This window comes from Oncorhynchus nerka, linkage group LG12 (genome assembly GCF_034236695.1).
Source record: "Oncorhynchus nerka isolate Pitt River linkage group LG12, Oner_Uvic_2.0, whole genome shotgun sequence".
Classification (NCBI taxonomy): domain Eukaryota; kingdom Metazoa; phylum Chordata; class Actinopteri; order Salmoniformes; family Salmonidae; genus Oncorhynchus; species Oncorhynchus nerka.
The window spans coordinates 20,169,616-20,192,745 of record NC_088407.1 but is presented as its reverse complement, the minus strand read 5'-3'; the positions used below and the strand labels follow the sequence as shown (position 1 = coordinate 20,192,745).

General features: G+C 42.6%; 3 protein-coding genes across 4 annotated transcripts; 2 read left to right on the top strand and 1 right to left on the bottom strand.

Moving 5' to 3' along the window:
* The first annotated feature begins 5,247 nt into the window (after positions 1-5,247).
* Positions 5,248-9,367, top strand: LOC115137921 (fucolectin-like). Its single transcript, XM_029674227.2, has 4 exons — positions 5,248-6,661; positions 8,423-8,680; positions 8,871-9,100; positions 9,278-9,367. Coding segments are annotated over exons 2-4 (429 nt in total). The 5' UTR covers positions 5,248-6,661; positions 8,423-8,483; the 3' UTR covers positions 9,280-9,367.
* Positions 9,280-13,402, top strand: LOC115139049 (fucolectin-like; the record flags this gene model as incomplete). The annotated part of the gene is made up of 3 exons (XM_065024985.1): positions 9,280-9,557; positions 11,363-11,520; positions 12,184-13,402. Coding segments are annotated over 3 exons (729 nt in total), but the record flags the coding sequence as incomplete, so codon positions are not given.
* Positions 13,403-17,781: 4,379 nt separating this feature from the next.
* Positions 17,782-23,010, bottom strand: si:ch211-63p21.1 (uncharacterized). 2 transcript variants are annotated; one of them, XR_003865003.2, is made up of 7 exons: positions 22,824-23,010; positions 21,273-21,379; positions 20,363-20,452; positions 19,751-19,800; positions 19,276-19,346; positions 18,996-19,167; positions 17,782-18,854 (listed from the first exon to the last, which is right to left on the bottom strand). XR_003865003.2 is itself a non-coding variant. In XM_029676060.2 (7 exons), the coding sequence occupies exons 2-7, from the start codon at positions 21,345-21,347 to the stop codon at positions 18,633-18,635; spliced, it is 705 nt and encodes a 234-aa protein (XP_029531920.1). In that variant the 5' UTR covers positions 21,348-21,379; positions 22,824-23,010; the 3' UTR covers positions 17,782-18,632. The 2 variants fall into 2 exon arrangements, 1 of the variants encoding a protein (XP_029531920.1); XM_029676060.2 differs by having other exon boundaries at positions 19,726-19,800.
* Positions 23,011-23,130: the final 120 nt, after the last annotated feature.

Sequence of the window (23,130 nt, the reverse complement as noted above, 5' to 3'; positions counted from 1 at the left end):
CATTGGATGCCACCTCCCAGTGCATGTGACTAGGGGATCAGTTGGGTTATGGCATGCTTAGAGCGTCAGAGGGATTGTGTTGCTCCTCCACAGCCAAACGCTGGGGAATCTGGGAGAGGAAAGGGGGAGACCTAGTCAGCTGCACAACTGAATGGATTCACCTGAAATTTGTTTTCCATATTTAACCCAATCCCTCTGAATCAGAGAGGTGCAGGGGGCTGCCTTAATCAATGTGCATGTCATCGCTTCCCGAGGAAGAGGTTTTTTGTTGGGGGGTTAACTGCTCAAGGGCAGAATGGCAACGTCACTATATTGTGACATTACCACCATATATTATGACATTACCACTATCTATTATGACATTACCACTATATATTATGACATTACCACTATATATTATTACAATACCACTATATATTATGACATTACCACTATCTATTATGACATTACCACTATATATTATTACAATACCACTATATATTATGACATTACCACTATATATTATCACAATACCAGTATATATTATTACAATAGCACTATATATTATAACATGACCTCTATATATTATTACAATACCACTATATATTATAACATGACCTCTATATATTATTACAATACTACTATATATATTATTATTATTGCATTACCACTATCTATGTGGTTCATATTGCTTTGGTCTGATGATGGCTCTTGCTGTGGATCTGGGGATAGAATTTCCAGAACCTTATCTTGATCTTGGGTTACATTAATGACCCATCTCTCTTTTTACATACCATACTTATTTCCTTCCTAAATGATGAATGAACATGAATGAATTAATGTCCGAAATCAATGGAATGTTGTTTGTCCAAAGTTGGTCAAACTGTGGGATTCTGTATATGGCTAATACTAAGTGCTTATAAGTTGCACCCTAGATGAGACTATGTCTGTCTCAGAGATAACAGCACACATGTTGCAAAGACAGTCTCCATGCATGTCTCCTTGCATGTTTTAGGTACTGTGTAATAAAGTGTTGCGTCCTTAAACTGTAAAAGGGAACTGTTCTGGGCATCTTGGTGCCTGACTTGGAGCCTGTTTGAGCTGCTTCAATCCAAGGCCTCTCTCATGTCAAGACATCCCAAAGCCTTGGCACCTCTCCTCCATTATGCATTCTGGAGCAAGAGAAAGGGACAACACATTCTTTATGAGTCAGAAGGATCACACACACACAGCGTAGAGCGCAAACACACACACACAGAGAGAGAAACACAGCATAGAGCGCAAACACATACACAGAGAGCGCAAACACACACGCACACAAACACACGTAGGTTGGCATTTATTGGGATGACTTATGTACTTGAGGCAGCTCATCAGAGTGGTCACTAAATGGCACAGCCACAAAGTCATAAAATTCGGTTTTAATCCTAACCTTAGATTAAGACCAAAAAGCACATTTTCGTTTTCAGGATATTTTTACAATTAAGCCAATTTTGACTTTGCAGCTGGCCCATCCAGTGGCAATCGCTCAATTCTACTACCAGGGCAAGATCCATGACAATACATGTAAACCTGCCACATGACAATACATGTCAACCTGGCTTTCTTCTGGAACCAAGTTACATGTTCCTCAGTACACAAACAACAATATAACGAGCCATACCGTGTGGTGCTGGACCCAGTCAGATCTTTGACACATTCACCCTCTTCCCACTGAAAGATCAGACCAAAAAATGTTGCCGCCATCGTAGCAGTTTGTAATCAAGCCCTGGTGTCCAGCCTGGGAACAGAAGAGGAATACCTGGTGACTAGGTAGTCTCAGGTTGGACTCCTCCAAACCATCTTGGCTCTGACACACACACACACAATCTTGGCAGATCCAACTACCCATCTAAATACCTCTCACACCCTACAGTAACCTGTGAACCATGACAACCTTCAGAAATCAACGGAAGGTTCTATGCTATTTATTGACACTTTATGTGTCCTGTAATACTTTGTCTGAAGTGAGACCCCTTTGGTCATTCAAAACGCATCCATAACAACTCTACATCACATGACAGTGTGCTTACTTTAAAGTCAGACACCTTTAGTCAGTAATAACTAGGGCTGTGGCGGTCACAACATTTTGTCAGCCGGTGATTGTCAAAAATAAGAACTGTCAGTCTCACGGTAATTGACTGTTAATTAACATAAACACATTTTTAATCTCCTGGCTTACACATAGCCTACGAGACATTTTAAAATGTCAAATAAAGTGGCCATTGGTGGAAGAAGGTGAGGACCAAGGTGCAGCGTGTTCATGTTATTAATTAAACTGAACACAAGAAACAACAGCTCCGTCAGGTACAAACCACACTAAACAGAAAACAACTACCCACAAACACAGGTGGGAACAGGCTACCTAAGTATGGTTCTCAATCAGAGACAACGATAGACAGCTGTCCCTGATTGAGAACCATACCCGGCCAAAGACAAAGAAATACAAAAACATAGAAAAAGGAACATAGAATGTCCACCCTAGTCACACCATGGCCTAAACAAAATAGAGAATAAAAGCCTCTCTATGGCCAGGGCGTGATGTAAAGCCATGTAATATAGCCTACACCTTCACAATAATCCATGATATATTTTAGACAGGTCTAAAGATGCATGGTATGCAGAAATTTAGTCAATTTCAGAAGAAAAGAATAGCATACTATGAGTTGTCCTGATATGGCTATGCCAAATGGCTGTGGGATATACTAGTTAATTTAGCAGGCAAAATTTGCTCATCATTCCGTGGCATTATTTTATATTATTTTATAGTATCAAGTATACATGTCACGCCCTGACCTTAGTTATCTTTGTTTTCTTTATTATTTGGTTAGGTCAGGGTGTGACAAGGGTGGTTTGTGTAGTTTTTGTATTGTCTAGGGGGTTTTGTATGTTTATGGGGTTTTCTTGTCTAGGTGTTTAGTGTTTTTATGTCTATGGTTGCCTAGATTGGTTCTCAATCAGAGGCAGCTGTTTATCGTTGTCTATGATTGGGGACCATATTTAGGTAGCCATATTCCTGGGATAGTTTGTGCATTGTTATTCTAGGTTTAGTTGCCTGTTTGCACTAGTAATATAGCTTCACGTTTTGTTCAGGGTTCTCTCTTTATTAAAAGAGTTATGTACACTTATCACGCTGTGCCTTGGTATCCTCATTATTACAACCGTGACAATACAATTGAACAAAGCTGAATAAAATATAAATATTTTCTCCCAAAATATTTGAGGCAGTGTGCACATGCGGCTATTCTGTGTTGAGGAGTTAATAAAGAACTAGATACTCCTATTGTCATGCCTGCTCCCGCTTTCCCCCCTGGCGCTCGAGGGCGCCAGGCCCCTAGCATTGGACACGCCTGCCACCATCATTACGCACACCTGCCTTCCCCCGTCACACGCATCAGTGATTATTGGACTCACCTGGACTCCATCACCTCTGTCATTACCTTCCCTATATATGTCTGGTTCCCCGCTCTGTTTCCTGCTTCAGCATTGATTGTTGTATGTCCTTGTTTACCCGCCTAATGGTCTTCACGGCCGACTCATTTAAAAAAAAAAAAATCTTCATCCTGTTTGAGGTGAGTAATTGCTGTTCTTATGTCCAGAAGCAGTTTTCGGTCACTAGAAACAATGGCGGAAACATTATGTACAAAACAAGTTAAAAACTGCATAAAAAAACACAAAATGAACAATTGGTCAGGAGCCTGTAAAACGGTGACCATCCCCTCTGGTGCCATTATGTTGCACTTGGGACTGCTATTTTAGTTATCAGTTATTCTGACTAATTTGAATCCACATGTGAAGGGTACTGTCATCACTTGAAAATCCCCATGTGACATATCATGTGAAGTGTTCCAAAAGCACATGGATTCACTGACCCTGTCTGTTCTGAGGTTGCCAGATAGTCATGCTCGGCTATTTGTTATCCTGTGAGTTTTTGTTTCAAACCCACTACAGTGTTTCAGGTGCCAAGTTTCCAGTGAGGAAAGCAGGATGGTGGACACAGGGTGAGTGATCCTGAGAGGACCCCTCACCCTAAGAGGCCTGGGATGTGCTGAGGTGACGATAAATTCACTAAAGAACAAGGCCCAAGACGAATATCTGCCAGTGTTGAATGTGAAAAAATCCCAGAAAAAAGCAGAAGTCAATTACTGTCTGCAGCATCCGAAAGGAGAAACCACAGTCTGGAAAATGAGAGAATTGCACTACTTTCAGAGATGTTCTGATAGGGTGAGTGACAAGTGCTTTTTAATTTTATGTTTTCAGATGAATGAGTTCATGCGCATATCTACTGCACCTCTGCTATTTACATTTTGTTGAGCTCAACCGGGTACTCTCCACACATGGTGGAGATCTTTCGATGCAAAGGTGGGGCGTCTGGAAGAAAAATGAGACATCTCATGGTGGCCATGTCCAAGGTTTGTATTAGAATGGGTAGAACTATGCTTATAAAATATTTGTTATGCCCCTGTCATGACAATTGCATGAGCATAATTCTCTAGACATATGATGGGTGAAAGTGCCAAGAATATGTAGGTTTTCACTTAATCAAAACACTTAATCGTGATTATAAGGATTACGTCAGCTTCAGCCAGAGATGAGGAAGTAATTGGTCAAATCACATGGTGAACTTTTTGGTCAGAATGAAATCCACCCTGTGTGTGTGTGGTTGCTTCATTTCATGTCTGATTTGGTTCAGATCTTATATAGATGTTGAGTACTTGTCTTTTGGGCTTCTTTAGACTAGTTGAGTATCTGGAGCATCAGCATTTGTGGGTTCGATTACAGGCTCAAAATGGCCAGAAACGGGCTCAAAATGGCCAGAAACAAAGACATTTCTTCTGACACTCGTCATTCTATTCCAGGCGAGAAATTGCCAAGAAACTGAGGATCTCGTTGTGTACTACTCTCTTCACAGAACAGCGCAAATTGGCTCTAACCTTAATCGAAAGAGGAGTGGGAGGCCCCGGTGCACAACTGAGCAAGAGGACAAGTACATTAGTGTCTAGTTTGAGAAATAGCCGCCTCAAGTCCTCAACTGGCAACTTCATTAAATAGTACCTGCAAACCACCCATCTCAACATCAACAGTGAAGAGGCACCTCTGGGATGCTGGCCTTCTAGGCAGAGTATCTCTGTCCAGTGTCTGTTCTTTTGCTCATCTTAATCTTTACATTTTATTGGCCAGTCTGAGATGTTTTTTTTTGCAACTGCCTAGAAGGCCAGCATGCCGGAGTCTCATCTTCACTGTTGACGTTGAGACTGGTGTTTTGTGGGTACTATGAAACAATGTTGATTCAACCCGTGTGTGACCAGTGGGCACGTTATTCACTGCCTATCAATAGTGTTGTCAATGTTTTAGAGAACATTTATGATCTCCCTTAATATTTTCTCTCAAATATTATAATCATGTGGGTTAAATTACATTACTTGACCTGTTATTGGAGAAGTTTGATAGTTTTTACTTGATTTTCAAGCTCTTCTGACATATTTTTGTAAACTGTACTTTAGAATCTCTTAATGGCTATATTGTTTTAATAAAATGTTTATTTCATTATTATGTTCTCTTAAACATTACATCCAGTGGCAATGCTACCACAGTGTGTGTGAACCATCACTGGGCCTGGCACAGCATGTTAAAAATGTCTTCCTTCTTCTTGGTTACCTTCTCATTTGTCACGTGATGGTGCTTTCCACTCGGTCTTAAAAAACAATTGATGGTTTCTTGACATGAGGTTGACTGAACTCCATCCAAATGTGTTCCTTGTCCTCCCCCCTTTTCTGTTATGTTGCTCGAGCAGTCTTCAAACGAGGAAATGATCACGACACGGCTTAGTAGCATATGAAAATGTCAGAACATTTCCTTGTGTAGACATTCCCAGAATTTCTCCAGCTCTCTATCTTGATAACAGTGAGTGCAATGTTCCGTCTAAGCTGCACACGTGAGTTGTTTCTAGTTTACTGCTTTGCCATCACAAGACAAAAATTATCCTCCCCTTGGGAAAAACAGGTTAATCATCACCGTCTTGACACTCAGTCACTTGAAGACTAACTACAAAGGAGCACCAAGACTGCACCGAGCCAGTCAGTGTAGAGACCTTACCTTTGAACATCCCTTGACGATGGAAACGATGACTACTCTCCTCCTACTGGCCTGCATACTGGCCTGCCTGTCCATGGCCTTACCATACACCGTCTGTGCTGAGCCGGTAAATCCATTTAATCTCCTGAAAGATCGAGTGGACTGTATGGAAAAGCAGCTGGGCAAGATTGTAACCCCGGAGGAGGACCTCAGTGCAACAAACGCAAAACTGAAGTTGCAGGTAGCAAGAGTAGACACACTGAGGCAAGAGAATGAAGGTACATCTAATAAGGTAGCAGCTCTGGAGGCCAAGCTCAATGCTACAGAGGAAGACCTGGAGGCCCAGAAAGTTGAAGTGGGTAGACTGAGAGGCTTGGAAGAAAACCTGAACTCTAGTGCAGCAGCAGCTGGATGGACAAAGAGTGTTGGTGGCCAGGCTCAATGCCACGAAGACAGAGCTGGAAGCTGAAGTACAGGAGCTGGATGGACAGACTGTTGGTGGCCAGGCTCAATGCCACGAAGACAGAGCTGGAAGCTGAAGTACAGGAGCTGAAGAGAGACAACAGAGGTAAGACATATTTTCAACCAGTCTTGCTCACTGGGTAGAGATGTAAATAATAAGTGTGAACACTTGACCTCTTTTTCATCAATCCACCCCTCTCCGCTCCTCCTCCCACCACCACTATCCCCCCATCTTCTCACCCCTCTTACCCAACTTCTACCCCTCTTCCTTCCATTCCTCCTCCTACCAATACTGTAGCGGACAGTAATATTTATCATGTATGATATTATAAATACCAGAGGTGTGGACTCGAGCCTCAAGGCTCTGGACTCAACTTTGACGTGAGACTGATGACTTGAAATGATCTGGACAGGCTTTGTAACATTTTGTCACTCATTGGTTCACACCTCGATCACACCGACAGCGATTTGCATTGTGGTACACCAGAAGTTCACTCATTTACAATGGAACGCTGTGTTTGCCTTGCAGATCATTTACTTGTGATGCATTTGGAATTGGTTGTAAAATTAATTATAATATAATTAAAATGTGTTGTAGACAAAATAATGAAAAGCGCTGTCTGGTAGCCACAATAAATAGACAAAGATTCTGTGACCTTGGGTTTTCACACTCCAGATTTCAGAACTGTTTTGAAGTAAATTATTTTCATTAAGGTACTCACTTTAAAGGTACCTAAAGTACAGAGCATCAAGATCCTGAGACATTTGTAAATCAGTTTTATTAGGGGAGTGCTCTGAAGTGTCAATCTGGGTTCAGCCATAAGGTTCTATCTAACACTTCTGGATTAGACAAGTTCAGTTTCTAAGAAGACTGTAGCTATTTTACCAAGATAGTGAGAACACATCATCAACTACATTAAGAAATGTATTGTGATAATCAGACAACTTATTGTCATAACTGAAAAACTGTGACAACATCATTTACTTTAAGATTTCTTACAGTGCTGTTTTTTGTTGTTGCTTGGGTGACATTATCGCTGGCTTAACTAGCTAGACCAGGGAGATGGTAAAGACATGTTCTGATTGGTCCGTCTGTATTTGTTCTGGCTTGTGACTGGATTACAGATAGAAGCGTATAGTGCCAAGTCCAAATGGGTTTATGCAGATAAACTAGAAAGTCCTTTCATTTTTTTTCACATAAAATTTGCTTCACAGACATATTAAGAACCATCTAAAGATCTATTACGTGATACATACCAAACATGGATACTAAAGTACTATCACAATAGTCTCTGGGTACTGTAACAGAGATACATTTTGGCCCCTCTGAGGTGGAAGGGCTGACTAGTCTTCAGGCATTGTCCTTTGTGCTTTCCTTGTGTTCCAAGATGATATTCCATGCGGCTCCAGGTGACAGAATACACATAAATTAGGGCCGAGCCTATAATACTACCCGCCCATACTCTCTCCCCTCTTATACAAAACCACACTTCTCCCCTCCACACCTCATCCCACTACTTCTATCCCCCATCTCCGACATCCACCTCTCTCCTCCCACTACTTCTATGCCTCATCTCTTCTCCGACATCCACCTCTCTCCTCCCACAACTACTATCTCCCCTCTTCTCCAACAAACCCCTCTCCACTTCTCATCCCACTACTTCTATCCCCCATGTCTTCTCCGACATCCACCTCTCTCCTCCCACTACTTCTATCCCTCATCTCTTCTCCAACATCCACCCCTCCACTCCTCCTCCCACCACTACTTTCTCCCCATCTTCTAAACATTTCAAATTCATACACTGTAAGATTACTAACAATAACTTGTCATTTCTGTATTAAAACATAATTTTCTTAATCCCTGCAGTAAATGTGGCGTTGAAAGGAGTGGCCTCTCAGTCATCTCTAAGGAATCGGTGTAGCTTCAAATGCCATTGATGGGACCAGAGAACCTGAATATAATAAACAATCCTGCAGCCAACACTCAGGATGACACCAACCCCTGGTGGAGAGTGGACCTTCTGGGTGTGTACAGAGTGAAAGCTATCAATATCAGCACTATGCACTGCTGTGCTGAGATTCGCATCGGAAACTCACTGGAGAACAACGGCATCAACAACCCCAGGTGACATATTGACATCTGTAAATTCTTATGTCCCGTCTTGAAGATATTTGGATGCATTGGTATTCATCCATGCTTCTGTAGCTATTCTGTGGCTATATATTTAACAGACTGATGGTATCCTCTGATACATTCTAGAGCATACACATTCACCATCATTAACTACTTTTCTCTATACCTCTATCTCTTTCAGATGTGATGTCATCTCCCAAATACCAACAGGAGAGACCAACACCTTCCAGTGTAATGAGATGAAGGGTCACTATGTTGTTGTGGTGATTCCTGGCAGGAAGGAGTATCTCCATCTGTGTGAGGTGGAAGTACATGTGGACGGACTCAGCGGCTTGGAAGCTAAACTGAACTCTCTAGAGCACCAACAGCTGGATGGACAGCGAGTGTGGGGGGCCAGGCTCGATGATACATGTAAATAATAACTGAACTCTTGACCTCTTTTTCAGTCCCAAACACCTCTCTTCCCTCCACCCCTCCTTCCATTACTACTAGTCCCCCATCTTGTAAACATTTCAAATTCATACACTGTCAGATGATTAAGAGTAACTTTTTAATTTCTGTATTTAAACATTTTCTATGTCCCTGCAGGAAACGTGGCGTTGAAAGGAGTGGCCACCCAGTCGTCACTGTATGGGGATGGCCAGGCTAACAATGCCATTGATGGCAACAGAGAATCAGACTATCACAAAGGCTCCTGCAGCTGCACTTTGTTTAACACCAACCCCTGGTGGAGAGTGGACCTGCTGGATCTGTTCAGAGTGACAGCTGTCAGCATCACCAACAGAGGAGATGCTGTTCCTGAGAGACTTGATGGTGCTGAGATCCGTATTGGTAAGTCACTGGAGAACAACAGCATCAACAACCCCAGGTGATACATAGACATTTGTACATTTTTATGTCCTGTCTTGAAGGAATTGGATACATTGGTCTTCATCCGTGCTTCTGTAGCGATCATGTGGCTACCAGTGGTGGTCGTTGACATTTAAGGGAGAACGATATATATATTTTGTTATGAGTATGGCGTTATTTATATTACACCATATTGGATGACTCATTCATTTTAATTCACTCAGCTCAATGTAACATCAATAGGTTTCGGCTACTACATGATACTCGATTTTCCCCTATATCCATCATGGGGTTGCTACAACCTAGCCTCTGAATTAACATTTACAATGTAGGTGCACAGGTCGAGAGAAATGTATGTAATCAAGGTGACAGACAGTGACACATTCAATACCACAATTGTGCCTGCATCTAGCTGATCTAGGGTGTAATCATTAGTCCAACAGTTGCAAACTAGAGATTTTATTAAACAAATTTAGGCATGTTTATCCTCATTTTGTTACGTTTTCTTCGGTTTAAGATTTTTTTCCAACAAAATCTGAGGCAGTGCAAGAGGCGTCACTGTAGTACCTGGTTCGAATCTAGGCTGCATCACATCCGGCCGTGATTGGGACTCACATTGGTCGGCGCACAATTGGCCTGGGTTTGGCGGGGGTAGGCCATCAACGTAAATACAAATTTGTTCTTAACTGTCTTGCATAGTTAAATAAATAAAAATATAATCATATTTAAATAGTCAACATAGCTACTAGAACTAACACTTTAGTAAATCCGCTGCTTTCAGTACAAGATTCCGACCGAGAGACTGAAAAACAGCTTCTATCTCAAGGCCATCAGACTGTTAAACAGCCACCACTAACATTGAGTGGCTGCTGCCAACACACTGTCATTGACACTGACTCAACTCCAGCCACTTTAATAATGGGAATTGATGGGAAATGATGTAAATATATCACTAGCACTTTAAACAATGCTACCTTATATAATGTTACTTACCCTACATTATTCATCTCATATGCATACGTATATACTGTACTCTAGATCATCGACTGCATCCTTATGTCATTTAACTATGCCACTTTGTTTACTTTGTCTACATACTCATCTTATATGTATATACTGTACTCGATACCATCTACTGTATGCTGCTCTGTACCATCACTCATTCATATATCCTTATGTACATATTCCTTATCCCCTTACACTGTGTATAAGACAGTAGTTTTGGAATTGTTAGTTAGATTACTTGTTGGTTATCACTGCATTGTCGGAACTAGAAGCACAAGCATTTCGCTACACTCGCATTAACATCTGCTAACCATGTGTATGTGACAAATAAAATTTGATTTCATTCATTCACTGATCCTTTGATTGGGCGGACAACATGTCTGTTCATGCTGCAAGAGCTCTGATAGGTGGAGGATGTCCTCTGGAAGTCGTCATAATTACTATGTAATTCTATGGAAGGAATGAGAACTATGAGCCTCCTAGGTTTTGTATTAAAGTCAATGTACCCAGAGGAGGACAGAAACTAGCTGTCCTCTGGCTACACCATGGTGATGATGAGGCTACTGTAGAACTTCATTGCAAAACAGTGTGTTTTACTAAATATATTTACTTTACTAAATAATTTATTAGAGTTTTACGTAAAAAGGATATTTTTATTAAATTTACTGAGGATGGTCCTCCCCTTCCTCTTCTGAAATGCCTCCAATGGTGGCTACATATTTAAGAGTCAGATTCTACATGGTAGATTGTACAGCGTCCACATTCGCTATCATTATTTCATTATCGCTTGCTCTCTCTCTCAACATATCTCTAGCTCAGATGTGTTGTCATCTCCCACATCCCAGCGGGAGAGGTCCACTCCTTCCAGTGTAATGAGATGGAGGGTCGTTACGTCGTTGTTGTCATCCCCGGCAGGTCGGAATATCTCACTCTGAGGTGGAAGTATATGTGGATGGACTCAGCGGCTTGGAAGCTAAACTGAGCTCTCTAGAGCACCAACAGCTGGATGGACAACAAACTTTGGGGGCCAGGCTCAATGCCACAAAGAAAGAGCTGAAAGCTGAAGTGCAGGAGCTGAAAGAGACAGATTCAACCAGTTTTGCATACTGGGTATAGATGTAAATAATAACTGTGAAGTCCTGATTTCTATTTCAGACTTAACCACCCCTCTCACATCCTGTTCTCCTCCCACCACTACTATCCACCCATATTCTCTCCCTTCTAAAATATGCACCTTTATCACCTCTACTCCTCCTTCCACCACTACTATCCACCCATATTCTCTCCCTTCTAAAATATGCACCTTTATCACCTCCTCCTTCCGCCACAACTATCCACCCATATTCTCTCCCTTCTAAAATATGCACCTTTATCACCTCTACTCCTCCTTCCACCACTACTATCCATCCATATTCTCTCCCTTCTAAAATATGCACCTTTATCACCTCTACTCCTCCTTCCACCACTACTATCCATCCATATTCTCTCCCTTCTAAAATATGCACCTTTATCACCTCTACTCCTCCTTCCACCACAACTATCCACCCATATTCTCACCACGCCACTCAATTTCCCAACACTATTATCCCCCATCATATAAACATGTCATATTCATGCACTTTAAAATTATTATCTCCAAGAGCCTGTTGTAAACGTGGTGTTGAAAGGAGTGGCCACCCAGTCATCACTGTATGGGGATGGCCAGGCTAACAATGCCATTGATGGCAACAGAGGCTCAAACTATCACAAAATATCCTGCATACACACTGAACAGGAGACCAACCCCTGGTGGAGAGTGGACCTGCTGGATCTGTACAGAGTGACAGCTGTCACCATCACCAACAGAGGAGACTGCTGTCCTGAGAGACTTGATGGTGCTGAGATCCGTATCGGTAACTCACTGGAGAACAACGGCATCAACAACCCCAGGTGATACATCTGTGGAATTGTATGTCCCATGTTGAAGAAATTTGGATACATTGGTCTTCGTCCATGCTTCTGTAGATATTCTATGGCTAAACAGTTCAAAAGCGTTTTGTCAAACATTGGCTTTGCTTTCAACAATCAAACAGTTAGTGTGTGTGTGTGTGTGTAAGACTGGGTTAGAAGAAGACTTCAGCCAGCATGTAGTTGCTATGTGAAACTATTTCATTGTGTTCTGTCAACATGTCCTCTATTACAGGTATCATCAGGGTTTCTACTACGTCACATGCGATGTGTTCAGCAATTACATCACAGGATCCATCTTGATGTGAAATAAGTAGGACAAGTGTTGTTGCCAAAGTTAGAATAAACTCACTGCCACTCATTTTTTAAATATTTTTTTTATAGCTTTTTCTACCTAGACAATTTTTTTTTGCTATTATTTTAATTTTTTCGTATAAGTGTCCTGTATTCATGATGTCCCCATTGGCCCGATATTTCCCCAACAAGTTACACCCACATCAAACTACACCCCCATGCCAACTCAAGTTTGGCACCTGTCATGGCCCCCAGCATTTCTTGAGGTGCAAGCCAAAAAACATGGCCAAATCAGCTGTTGCAGTTCCCCTTTAACCTTTTATCTAGTTGTTTTCTAGACGTCTCCTGGTTCTGTATGTTTATAGTGTTCTATGTGTGTTTTCTTTCTTTCCCACTTCTCAGCTGTAATGCTCTCTTTTTGAGTGTGGGTTCCTTATACTTTATCTTGCTTTATCTTGGCCAGGTCACAGTTGTAAATGAGAACTTGTTCTCAACCCATATACCTGGTTAAATAAAGGTGAAAAAAATGAATACACTTTTTACATGGCTATTGTTGCATGTATTGTACTATTTACAGTAGAATTTGTATTCCTATATCATAGTGTGACATCTACTGGCCTTTTCAGATTACTCAACCAGCCGTCTGTAATCATCAATAAACTAATCAAATGTATTTATAAAGCCCTTTTCACATCAGCCGATGTAAACAACACATCTGCCATGCTGATCCTCAACACATGGTCCCCTCCTGTACTCCTTCACCCATGACTGCGTAGTGGAGCGAGTTCGAGAGCTTCAAGTTCCTTGATGTCCATATCACTAACAAACCATCATGGTTCAAACACACCAAGACAGTCGAGAAGAGGGCACAACACCTATTTCCTCTCAGGAGACTGAAAAGATTTAGCATGGATCCCCAGATCCTCAAAAGTTCTACGGCAGCACTATCGAGAGCATCCTCATTGGTTGCATCACTGCATGGTATGGCAACTGGTTGGCATCTGACTCGGTACCGGTATAGCATTGTTATTTTGTGTTACTTTTTCTAGTAATGTTAATTTTGTAAATTATTTTCTTAACTCCTATTTTTAACTGCACTGTTGGTTAAGGGCTTGTAAGTATTTCACGGTAAGGTTTACACCTGTTTTATTCAGCATGTGACAAACATTTGATTTGATTTGTCCCACCAACCCCCAGCTCCACATCACAGCCCTCTCTCTCTCTGCCCACAGCTCTCTGGTGGACTGAAAACTGACCTTCCATCTGTTCTTCAGCAGAGATTTTCTCTCCAGCCCTCTTCTCTACTCCCTTCTTCATCTTCTCCTCCTCTTCACTGCAGAGTTGTAGAACTCTGGGGACCCCTAGTGTTGTAGCTGCAGTCTGTATCTGGGCCAGTGTGTGTCTGTTCAGAGCTGCTAAGCCCCCAGTGTAGGCAAACTCCAGCACCCCTGCCAGCCCCACAAGCCCCACCTCAGGACCCAGACTGATGGATATCGCTGTCTGTCTGTCTGTCCATGTCAACATCTGCATAAAACCTAGCGGTCAAACAGGGAAATGGTTGCAACCATTTTCCACAGTTAATATTTCCTAGAAGGGATTTTTAGAACAACTTAAAATAAGGGCTGTGTTTCGTGTAGGACTACCCTGGCGTGACGTTTTGATAACCGTGTAAATCTCTATAGAACAAGGTGACATTGATTTCCACTGTGGGGCTCTATATGCTACCTCTTGGTGATGTCATTCAGAAACACAATGTCAATTTTCACTACTGTGCAGAAGACACACAGCTGTACATTTTGATGAAACATGGTGAATCCCCAAAATTGCCTACCCTAGAAGACTGTTTTTCAGACATAAGGAAGTGGATTGCTGCAAATGTTTTACTTTTAAACTCAGATAAAACAGGTCTAGGTCACAAAAAACAAAGAGATCTGCTGTTTGATCTGACAATTCATCTCAATGGTGGTACAGTTGTCAAAAAAATAACCGTGAAGGGCCTTGGCGTTACTCTGGACCCTGATCTCTCTTTTGACGAACATTTCAAAACTAAACAACACACTGGGGTGTCAGGGTAGCCTAGTGGTTAGAGTGTAGGGGCGGCAGGGTAGCCTAGTGGTTAGAGTGTCGGGGCGGCAGGGTAGCCTAGTGCTTAGAGTGTCGGGGCGGCAGGGTAGCCTAGTGGTTAGAGTGTAGGGGCGGCAGGGTAGCCTAGTGGTTAGAGTGTAGGGGCGGCAGGGTAGCCTAGTGGTTAGAGTGTCGGGGCGGCAGGGTAGCCTAGTGCTTAGAGTGTAGGGGCGGCAGGGTAGCCTAGTGGTTAGAGTGTAGGGGCGGCAGGGTAGCCTAGTGCTTAGAGTGTAGGGGCGGCACGGTAGCCTAGTGGTTAGAGTGTAGGGGCGGCAAGGTAGCCTAGTGGTTAGAGCGTTGGACTAATAACCGGAAGGTTGCAAGTTCAAACCCCCGAGCTGACATGGTACAAATCTGTCATTCTGCCCCTGAACAGGCAGTTAACCCACTGTTCCTAGGCCGTCGTTGAAAATAAGAATTTGTTCTTAACTGACTTGCCTAGTTAAATAAAATAAAAAGTATTGTAAAATAAAAACTATTGTAGCAAACTGATCCCACATCTGTAAAGGCACACAAGTTGCAAAAATTGGCTCCATGCATGCATGCGTTCTTAAACTGTAAAAGGGGACTGTTTGGGGCATCTTGGAGCCTGTTTGAGCTGATTCAATCCAAGGCCTCTCTCATGTCAAGACAAAACCTTGGCACCTCTCCTCCATTCTTGAGCAAGAGAAAGGGAGAACATTCTTTAAGAGTCTTCTTTACGAGAAGGATCACACACATACGGTGCAGAGCGCAAACACACACGTATACACACACAGAGAGCGCAAACACACGCACTCAGGCACACACACACACACTTAGGTTGACATTTACTGAGATGACTCATGAAGTGGAGGCAGCTCTGCAGAGTGGTCACTAACTGTCACAGCCACAAAGTCAGAATAGCTGATTTTAAACCTAACCTTAAATGTTTTGGTAGCACTCCTAACTACGAAAGTTAGCTAAAATAAGATTTATTAACTAATTGTAAATAACATGTTTTATGAGCTGATAAAATAGCAGATGTGCATGCTGTTTTATTCACAATACTCGCCCTGTAGGCGGCTCTGATCTGGCAAGCTTCAATCCAGCTATGAAAAAGTCTGTCTTTCAGTCTGCATGAATCAGATGGTTGCCATGGAGACTAGCCTAAAGGAAGAGGAAGAGGGAGGGAGTAGGGTGCTAAGTAACTAACCTCCTTATGGGACTCTCACCCACCCCAGGCCCTTTTGTGTGTGTGTGTGTGTGTGTGTGTGCGTGCGTACGTGCATGTGTGAGTGAGAGAGAGAGCTGCCACTCACATATTTAACACAGAATGCCATTCTGTCCTCACTGTTTCATAGTCGTGAGTGGTGCCCTCATTTTTCTTTCTATTCTCCACCTCCTACTCCTCACCTTTGTGTCTTTCTCTCCCTCCCTCGCTCACTCCATCATCTCCTGCTCTCCTGAAGAAATGAGGAGAGAGATGTAGAGAAGCAGTCTTTCCATGTTGATGACTAACACTTCTGCACTTGGAACATAAGAGTGGTCATAAGCATTTGAATAAATACTTATTTAAATCAGATATACATTTGCAATTCAAATCGCCCAATAATCAACATCCATGTTCCAGTTTAACCCATAAAGTATATTTAAAAATATACGTAAATATAAAATGAATTTAAAAAATAAACGTTGTCAAAATACAATATAGCTTTATTTGATTACTGTGGCCCCAATGAAGCATAAAGATTAACATACATTGTGATAATTTTTGGGGGTTATAAATGTAAATTAACTAACACCCAGATCACTGGAGGCTGGTGGGGAGCTATAGAAAGGGCTCATTCTAATGGCTGGAATGGAATCAATGGAACGGAGTCAAACATGTGGTTTATTCCACTCCAGCCATTACCATGAGCCCGTCCTCCTATAGCTCCTTCCACCAGCCTCCTCTGACCCAGATACAGTGGATCACAGCAGTGGATTTCAGACATACTTTATAAGCCGGAGGTGAATACATCCTACATACAGTAAACATAAAACGTGTAATAACCTGGTTTACAAGCAGGAGTAGGTGGTCCCCTCATAACCAAACACTTACAGTACAATACAGGTTTACGTGTACTGGATTATCTGTCTTACCTAGTTACAGTCTAGTTTATGAACTTCCTCCTGTGAATGACATAGCACCCTATTCCCTACATATAGCAAATAGGGTGCCGTCTGTGCAATCCTGCTTCCATTCAATTAGGCCAAATTGTCATTTAGATCTATGGGTCCCTGGATCCACAGGCTAAATACCTCAGAGACAAGAGGGTGAGAGAGTGGGGGCGGCACTCACTCATGTGCCAAGGACAGAGCATGGATTCAGTTACCAGAAAGACAGAGACAGACAGACAGACAGACAGACAGACAGACAGACAGACAGACAGACAGACAGACAGACAGACAGACAGACAGAGCAGGAACAGTAGATTGCATAGGTCGGTAATTTACATGTATTTCTATTGAGCCTACAAAACACGTGTAACCCTAAAACCCTTTGCCACCCACATATCACACCATCTTCAGCATAAGCAGCAAGCCAAGGGGTCTATTTTTGCAAATGAGTGGGAGAGAGAGAGAGAGAGAGAGAGAGAGAGAGAGAGAGAGACAGAAAGAGATATGAAGAGCACAAGCTGCCTGTTCAGAAATATTGTTGTGGAAAAGGGTGATGATGCTGCTATGACTTATGGTCTGATGCTGCTATGGTTTATGGTCTGATGCTGCTATGACTTATGGTCTGATGCTGCTATGGCTTATGGTCTGATGCTGCTATGACTTATGGTCTGATGCTGCTATGACTTATGGTCTGATGCTGCTATGACTTATGGTCTGATGCTGCTATGACTTATGGTCTGATGCTGCTATGACTTATGGTCTGATGCTGCTATGGCTTATGGTCTGATGCTGCTATGGCTTATGGTCTGATGCTGCTATGGCTTATGGTCTGATGCTGCTATGACTTATGGTCTGATGCTGCTATGACTTATGGTCTGATGCTGATATGGCTTATGGTCTGATGCTGCTATGACTTATGGTCTGATGCTGCTATGACTTATGGTCTGATGCTGCTATGGCTTATGGTCTGATGCTGCTATGACTTATGGTCTGATGCTGCTATGGCTTATGGTCTGATGCTGCTATGTCTTATGGTCTGATGCTGCTATGGCTTATGGTCTGATGCTGCTATGGCTTATGGTCTGATGCTGCTATGGCTTATGGTCTGATGCTGCTATGGCTTTTGGTCTGATGCTGCTATGGCTTATGGTCTGATGCTGCTATGGCTTATGGTCTGATGCTGCTATGGCTTATGGTCTGATGCTGCTATGGCTTATGGTCTGATGCTGCTATGGCTTATGGTCTGATGCTGCTATGGCTTATGGTCTGATGCTGCTATGGCTTATGGTCTGATGCTGCTATGACTTATGGTCTGATGCTGCTATGACTTATGGTCTGATGCTGCTATGACTTATGGTCTGATGCTGCTATGGCTTATGGTCTGATGCTGCTATGGCTCATGGTCTGATGCTGCTATGGCTTATGGTCTGATGCTGCTATGGCTTATGGTCTGATGCTGCTATGGTTTATGGTCTAATATGATTTGTTTACAGTATACACACATGAATTAACAACATGATGTGGTGACGCGAGGTGATTAAAGCATAATTATATTACTCCATGAAAAATATTACAATGAATGAAATAAAACAGAGAAGTGAGGTCAAGTACTGTCCCGAGGCATCAGGAAAGATATGATGACGATGACTAAGGAGAGAGAGAGAGGGATGGAGAGGAGGAGAACGACAGGCAGGGAAAGAGACGAGGGCCACAGGAACCAGAGCCATTTTGGGCCAGTTCTGGGCCCTTCGACTGGAGGCCCCTGACCGTCTCCTCTGATACTGGGCCGACAGATCACTAACGGTCTGACCTGTGATACACTCTCCTGAGAGAGAGAGAGAGAGAGAGAGAGAGAGAGAGAGAGAGAGAGACTTTCAATATATAGCGGTTTCATTATGTGGTTGCGATGAGGTGTAACTGTGGTTGTGTATTAGGTTTGTGATGTGGTTCTGTGTGGTTGAGGTACCTCTAGTAAGGTTCTGTTGTGAGCCCGGTGGGGACTGAGTCTGAGGTTCCAGCGGTGACTCCTGTGACTCCTCCCCCCATCGTCCTCACTCTCCGTGGTGTCCTGCCGTGCTATTCGTGGTCGCTTCCGTCTCCGCGAACTGATTCGCTGGAGAGAACCTGGCTCCTGTAGTCTGGACCAATCGAAACAGCAACAAAATGAAAAGACAATAGGTACTGTTTATGAGTGACCGATTGTTGAGTAAGCAGTGTGTTTGTGTGTGTGTGGGTGTGTGTCGAACCTGCAATCTGTGTCCTCGATGTCAGCGTCTGCATCGCTGTCACCCTGAGGATCGGACAGGGCACACTCTTCCTGCACAGTATGAGTCACATGAATTAGACACACGTACACGTGTGCAGTACAATCACTCATTGGTTTCAGACACCTACATTTTTGACAAAGGTAATACTTCAGTATGTTTGTGTGCATCATCATTCAACATTATATGGATTACGTTCAATAAACCATACTGAGTTGAAACCGTACTGATGTTTTGTAACATCAATATTTGTGTCATTGAACGAACACGCGCGCACACACGCGCGCGCACACACACACACACACACACACACACACACACACACACACACACACACACACACACACACACACACACACACACACACACACACACACACACACACACACACACACACACACACACACACACACACACACACACACACCCTACCTCTGTGCCATATCCCTCTGAGTACCTGGTTATCACTACCCTGTTTTTCCCACAGTGTTCACATTTTAGTGTGTCCTGAGAGAAAGAGAGAGAGAGAGAGTCGTGAGCTGTGTACAGCATGATACGTATGTAGGTGAAATGCATAGGGAGAGATAAATATGCATTTCAGCGAGGCACAACAAACTAAAGCCGGGACTCAATCCGATTGCGCATCGTCGACAATGCAGATTTTAAAGGCAATGTTTGCAGTAAACGGTGCAGAAGTCGGCTCAACTGACTATTACACTTAAATGTCAAGCTCACTATAGTGTACGGTTTTCGTTAACAACGAATTCAACAGGAGAAGTTCCGCCCCCATTCATTTTCAACGAGGGCATACGCAGAGAAATGTGTGGGGGATTGTGGGAAGGTGAGCGGCGAGAGCCCTGCTAGCGGATTGGTAGAAAAGTTGAGCTCTGCTCCACTGTATGCAAATTTCATGCGAAGCGTTGGAGTGAAGCATTGTAATGAAGAGACAGAACCCACTGTAATAGTGCAGTTCTGGATTGAATCCTGCTTAAATATTGTCCAGGGTAATTGATGCTTCTGTATCTTCCCTTGGATGTAGAAAATAATATTATAGAACACCACTTCTCACCGGTGTCTGTGTGTGTGCTTCAGAGTATAGTGTGCAGGGTCCAGTCTCACACAAACACACTACGCCAACTTCTCCACAACTTGCCCCCATCTGCAGGGAGAGAAACAGTAAGTGAGAGATACAGAGAAATAGAAACAGTAAGAGAGAGAGAAACAGCATGAGAGAGATAGTGTGTGTGACAGAGCAAGAAACAGAGAGATAAGCATGATAAATGAGGAACGGAGAGAGAAACAGAGGAGACAGATATATATATATATATATATATAGAGAGAGAGAGAGAGAGAGAGAGAGAGAGAGAGAGAGAGAGAGGGAATGAGAGAGAGAGAGGGAATGAGAGAGAGAGAGAGAGAGAGAGAGGGAATGAGAGAGAGAGAGATGAGAGAGAGAGAGAGAGAGAGAGAGAGAGAGAGGGAATGAGAGAGAAAGATAGAATGAGATTAAGATAGAATGAGAGAGAGCAGAAGATAGAATGAGAGAAAGAGCAAAAGAGAAAATGAGAGAAAGAGAATGAGTGAGAGAGAGAGAATGAGTGAGAGAGAGAGAGAGAAGAGAGAGAAGAGATAGAGAGGGGAGAGAGAGAGAAGAGAGAGAGAGAAGAGAGAGAGAATAGAGAGGAGAGAGAGAGAGAGAGAGCAGAAAGTAGTAATGATTTATCTGGAGCCATCAGTCCATCACTAATTGGACAGCAGCAGAGGTTAGAAAGTATGCTTCATGCTGTGTAGAGTACAAACCTAACAGTGGGGCCCTAATTACCAATGTCTCACACACACAGACACACACTGAGACACATGCGTACACAAACCCACACACGGGATGGTAAATGTCCTATCTCTTGCCCTCACATGATTAGGGTTGAGTCGGTGTGGGTTATACTGCTCAAACAGACAAAGACACACACACATGATGTTACCTCACAGTCATTGTCGGAGGTCTCTCCAGATGAAAACAGGCCATGAGAGTCAGATTCCCTCCGATGCTGCAGCATCCCTGACCTGACCCACTCTCTGTTACATAGACCTGTAGACAGGGGACACAGGGGTCAGGCTCGGGTTCAGTGTGCAAACCTTGTGGAACCTTTCAGATATGAACGGCATGAAAAGAGCAGATGTGATTCCTTGTTCTATACGTCAGAGAGGCATGTTTGTTCTACATAACACATGTCTATCTGAACATTGGCCAACGTTGTGTCCTGCTTAATGCAGCCTAGGCTCAGGGTTATTCAGCATATCTACATATACACATCAAATAGGATGGCGGCATAGTTTAAAAGACAGGATGAAAATATACATTAAATAATAACAATAGTACATTTTATTTGTAGGGAGTTTTTCATTTACGGACAGTAATCACAACGCTCTTTACATTAGGGAAACCTATTAATATTATAGTAGTATCCAATGACTATACTTTTTCACCTCTGGCTGCACCTGCAAATTGTTGGGTATGTGGTAGGCATACTTTCTTTTTCAAACTAAATAAGCCTCGTCATGGACAAACATTATTACAGTAAGTAGGTCTATTACAGTATGATCACAATGGAGGTGTTATAATTCAGCAATAAGGCCTGAGGAGGTGTTGTATATGGCCATTATACCACAACCCCCCGAGGAGCCTTATTGAAATCATAAACTGATTACCAATGTCATTAGAACAGTAAAAATATTATTTTTGTCATACCCGTGGTATATGGTCTGATATAGCACGCTTTTAGTGAATCAGCATTCAGGGCCAACCGGTTTATAATGTATAATATATATTATGTTTAACGTTATAAATAATACACAATAGGGAATTCACTCTACAGTATTACAGAAACACAGCCTTCTACAGTTTGGATAAACACAGTCGGAGGAACGACTGGCTGGAAAGTTCCATCGGAAAATGCTCTCGACAGTTTTTGTATATCCGAGGTGATACATTTCACCACAAGCTCGCATGCTGCTGCTAGCTGAGAGGGATTGAAATGTTTATCGTCATCAGAGGGGTATTTCACCTCTCACAGGAGCATCTCTAAACAGCTGGTCTGTTATTACGTAATGCGGGAGGGAGCTTTTCGTAGCGCGACAACTTTTTTGCCATAAGCATGACCCGACGGTTTTTTCACCATGCATTTCCATAATATGCTGTAGTGGACTAAACAATCATACATAGAATCAACATTGTGACTTCGCTGTGAATCAATTCAATTCAAGGGGCTTTATTGGCATGAGAAACCTATGTTTACATTGCCAAAGCAAGTGAAATTGATAATAAACACGCTGTCTAGAAACCCCGTAACTTAAATGCAACCAATGAAATTTCAAGTTGTGATGCTGCAGAAAAACGCAGGCCACACATAAGCATACTTTTCATATATTCTAAATTATGTAATATAGCTATGGGGAATGCGATGATATTTTGATTGAGTTCCCCTATTACAGATATGCGCATATCAACTTGGGTTGCTTTCATAACTCCATACCTTAACTTGAATGTATCATTCCATCCCCAAAAAATGTTTCATGCGAAAAATATTGCAACTTTATATTTCAAATGACTGGAATATAAACGACGAATCTCTCTCGCGGGGTGTAAAACCGGAGGCTAGTGCTGCTTCCAAAATATTTGACATTGTAATCCGCTATGATGTCAGTGTGAAGCAAACGATAGCTCGGGCATCGGGAGTGCGCTGACCATAAATAAAACTCCAAAACAAGGCACGGGAGCGTGCAAAAAGGTGGGCGGAGATAGAAGATAGACACTTAATATTACCACTCCTATATGGGAAG

What these genes read in the sequence shown, in the direction of transcription:
- si:ch211-63p21.1 (XM_029676060.2), bottom strand. Translation starts at nt 21,347, where the DNA reads ATGCTGCAGCATCGGAGGGAATCTGACTCTCATGGCCTGTTTTCATCT. An exon ending in CAGAGGGATATGGCACAGAG is followed by an intron (nt 19,347 to 19,725) that starts GTAGGGTGTGTG and finishes CATACTGTGCAG; the next exon opens with GAAGAGTGTGCCCTGTCCGA. An exon ending in ATCGAGGACACAGATTGCAG is followed by an intron (nt 19,168 to 19,275) that starts GTTCGACACACA and finishes CGATTGGTCCAG; the next exon opens with ACTACAGGAGCCAGGTTCTC.
- LOC115137921 (XM_029674227.2), top strand. Translation starts at nt 8,484, where the DNA reads ATGCCATTGATGGGACCAGAGAACCTGAATATAATAAACAATCCTGCA. An exon ending in AACGGCATCAACAACCCCAG is followed by an intron (nt 8,681 to 8,870) that starts GTGACATATTGA and finishes TATCTCTTTCAG; the next exon opens with ATGTGATGTCATCTCCCAAA.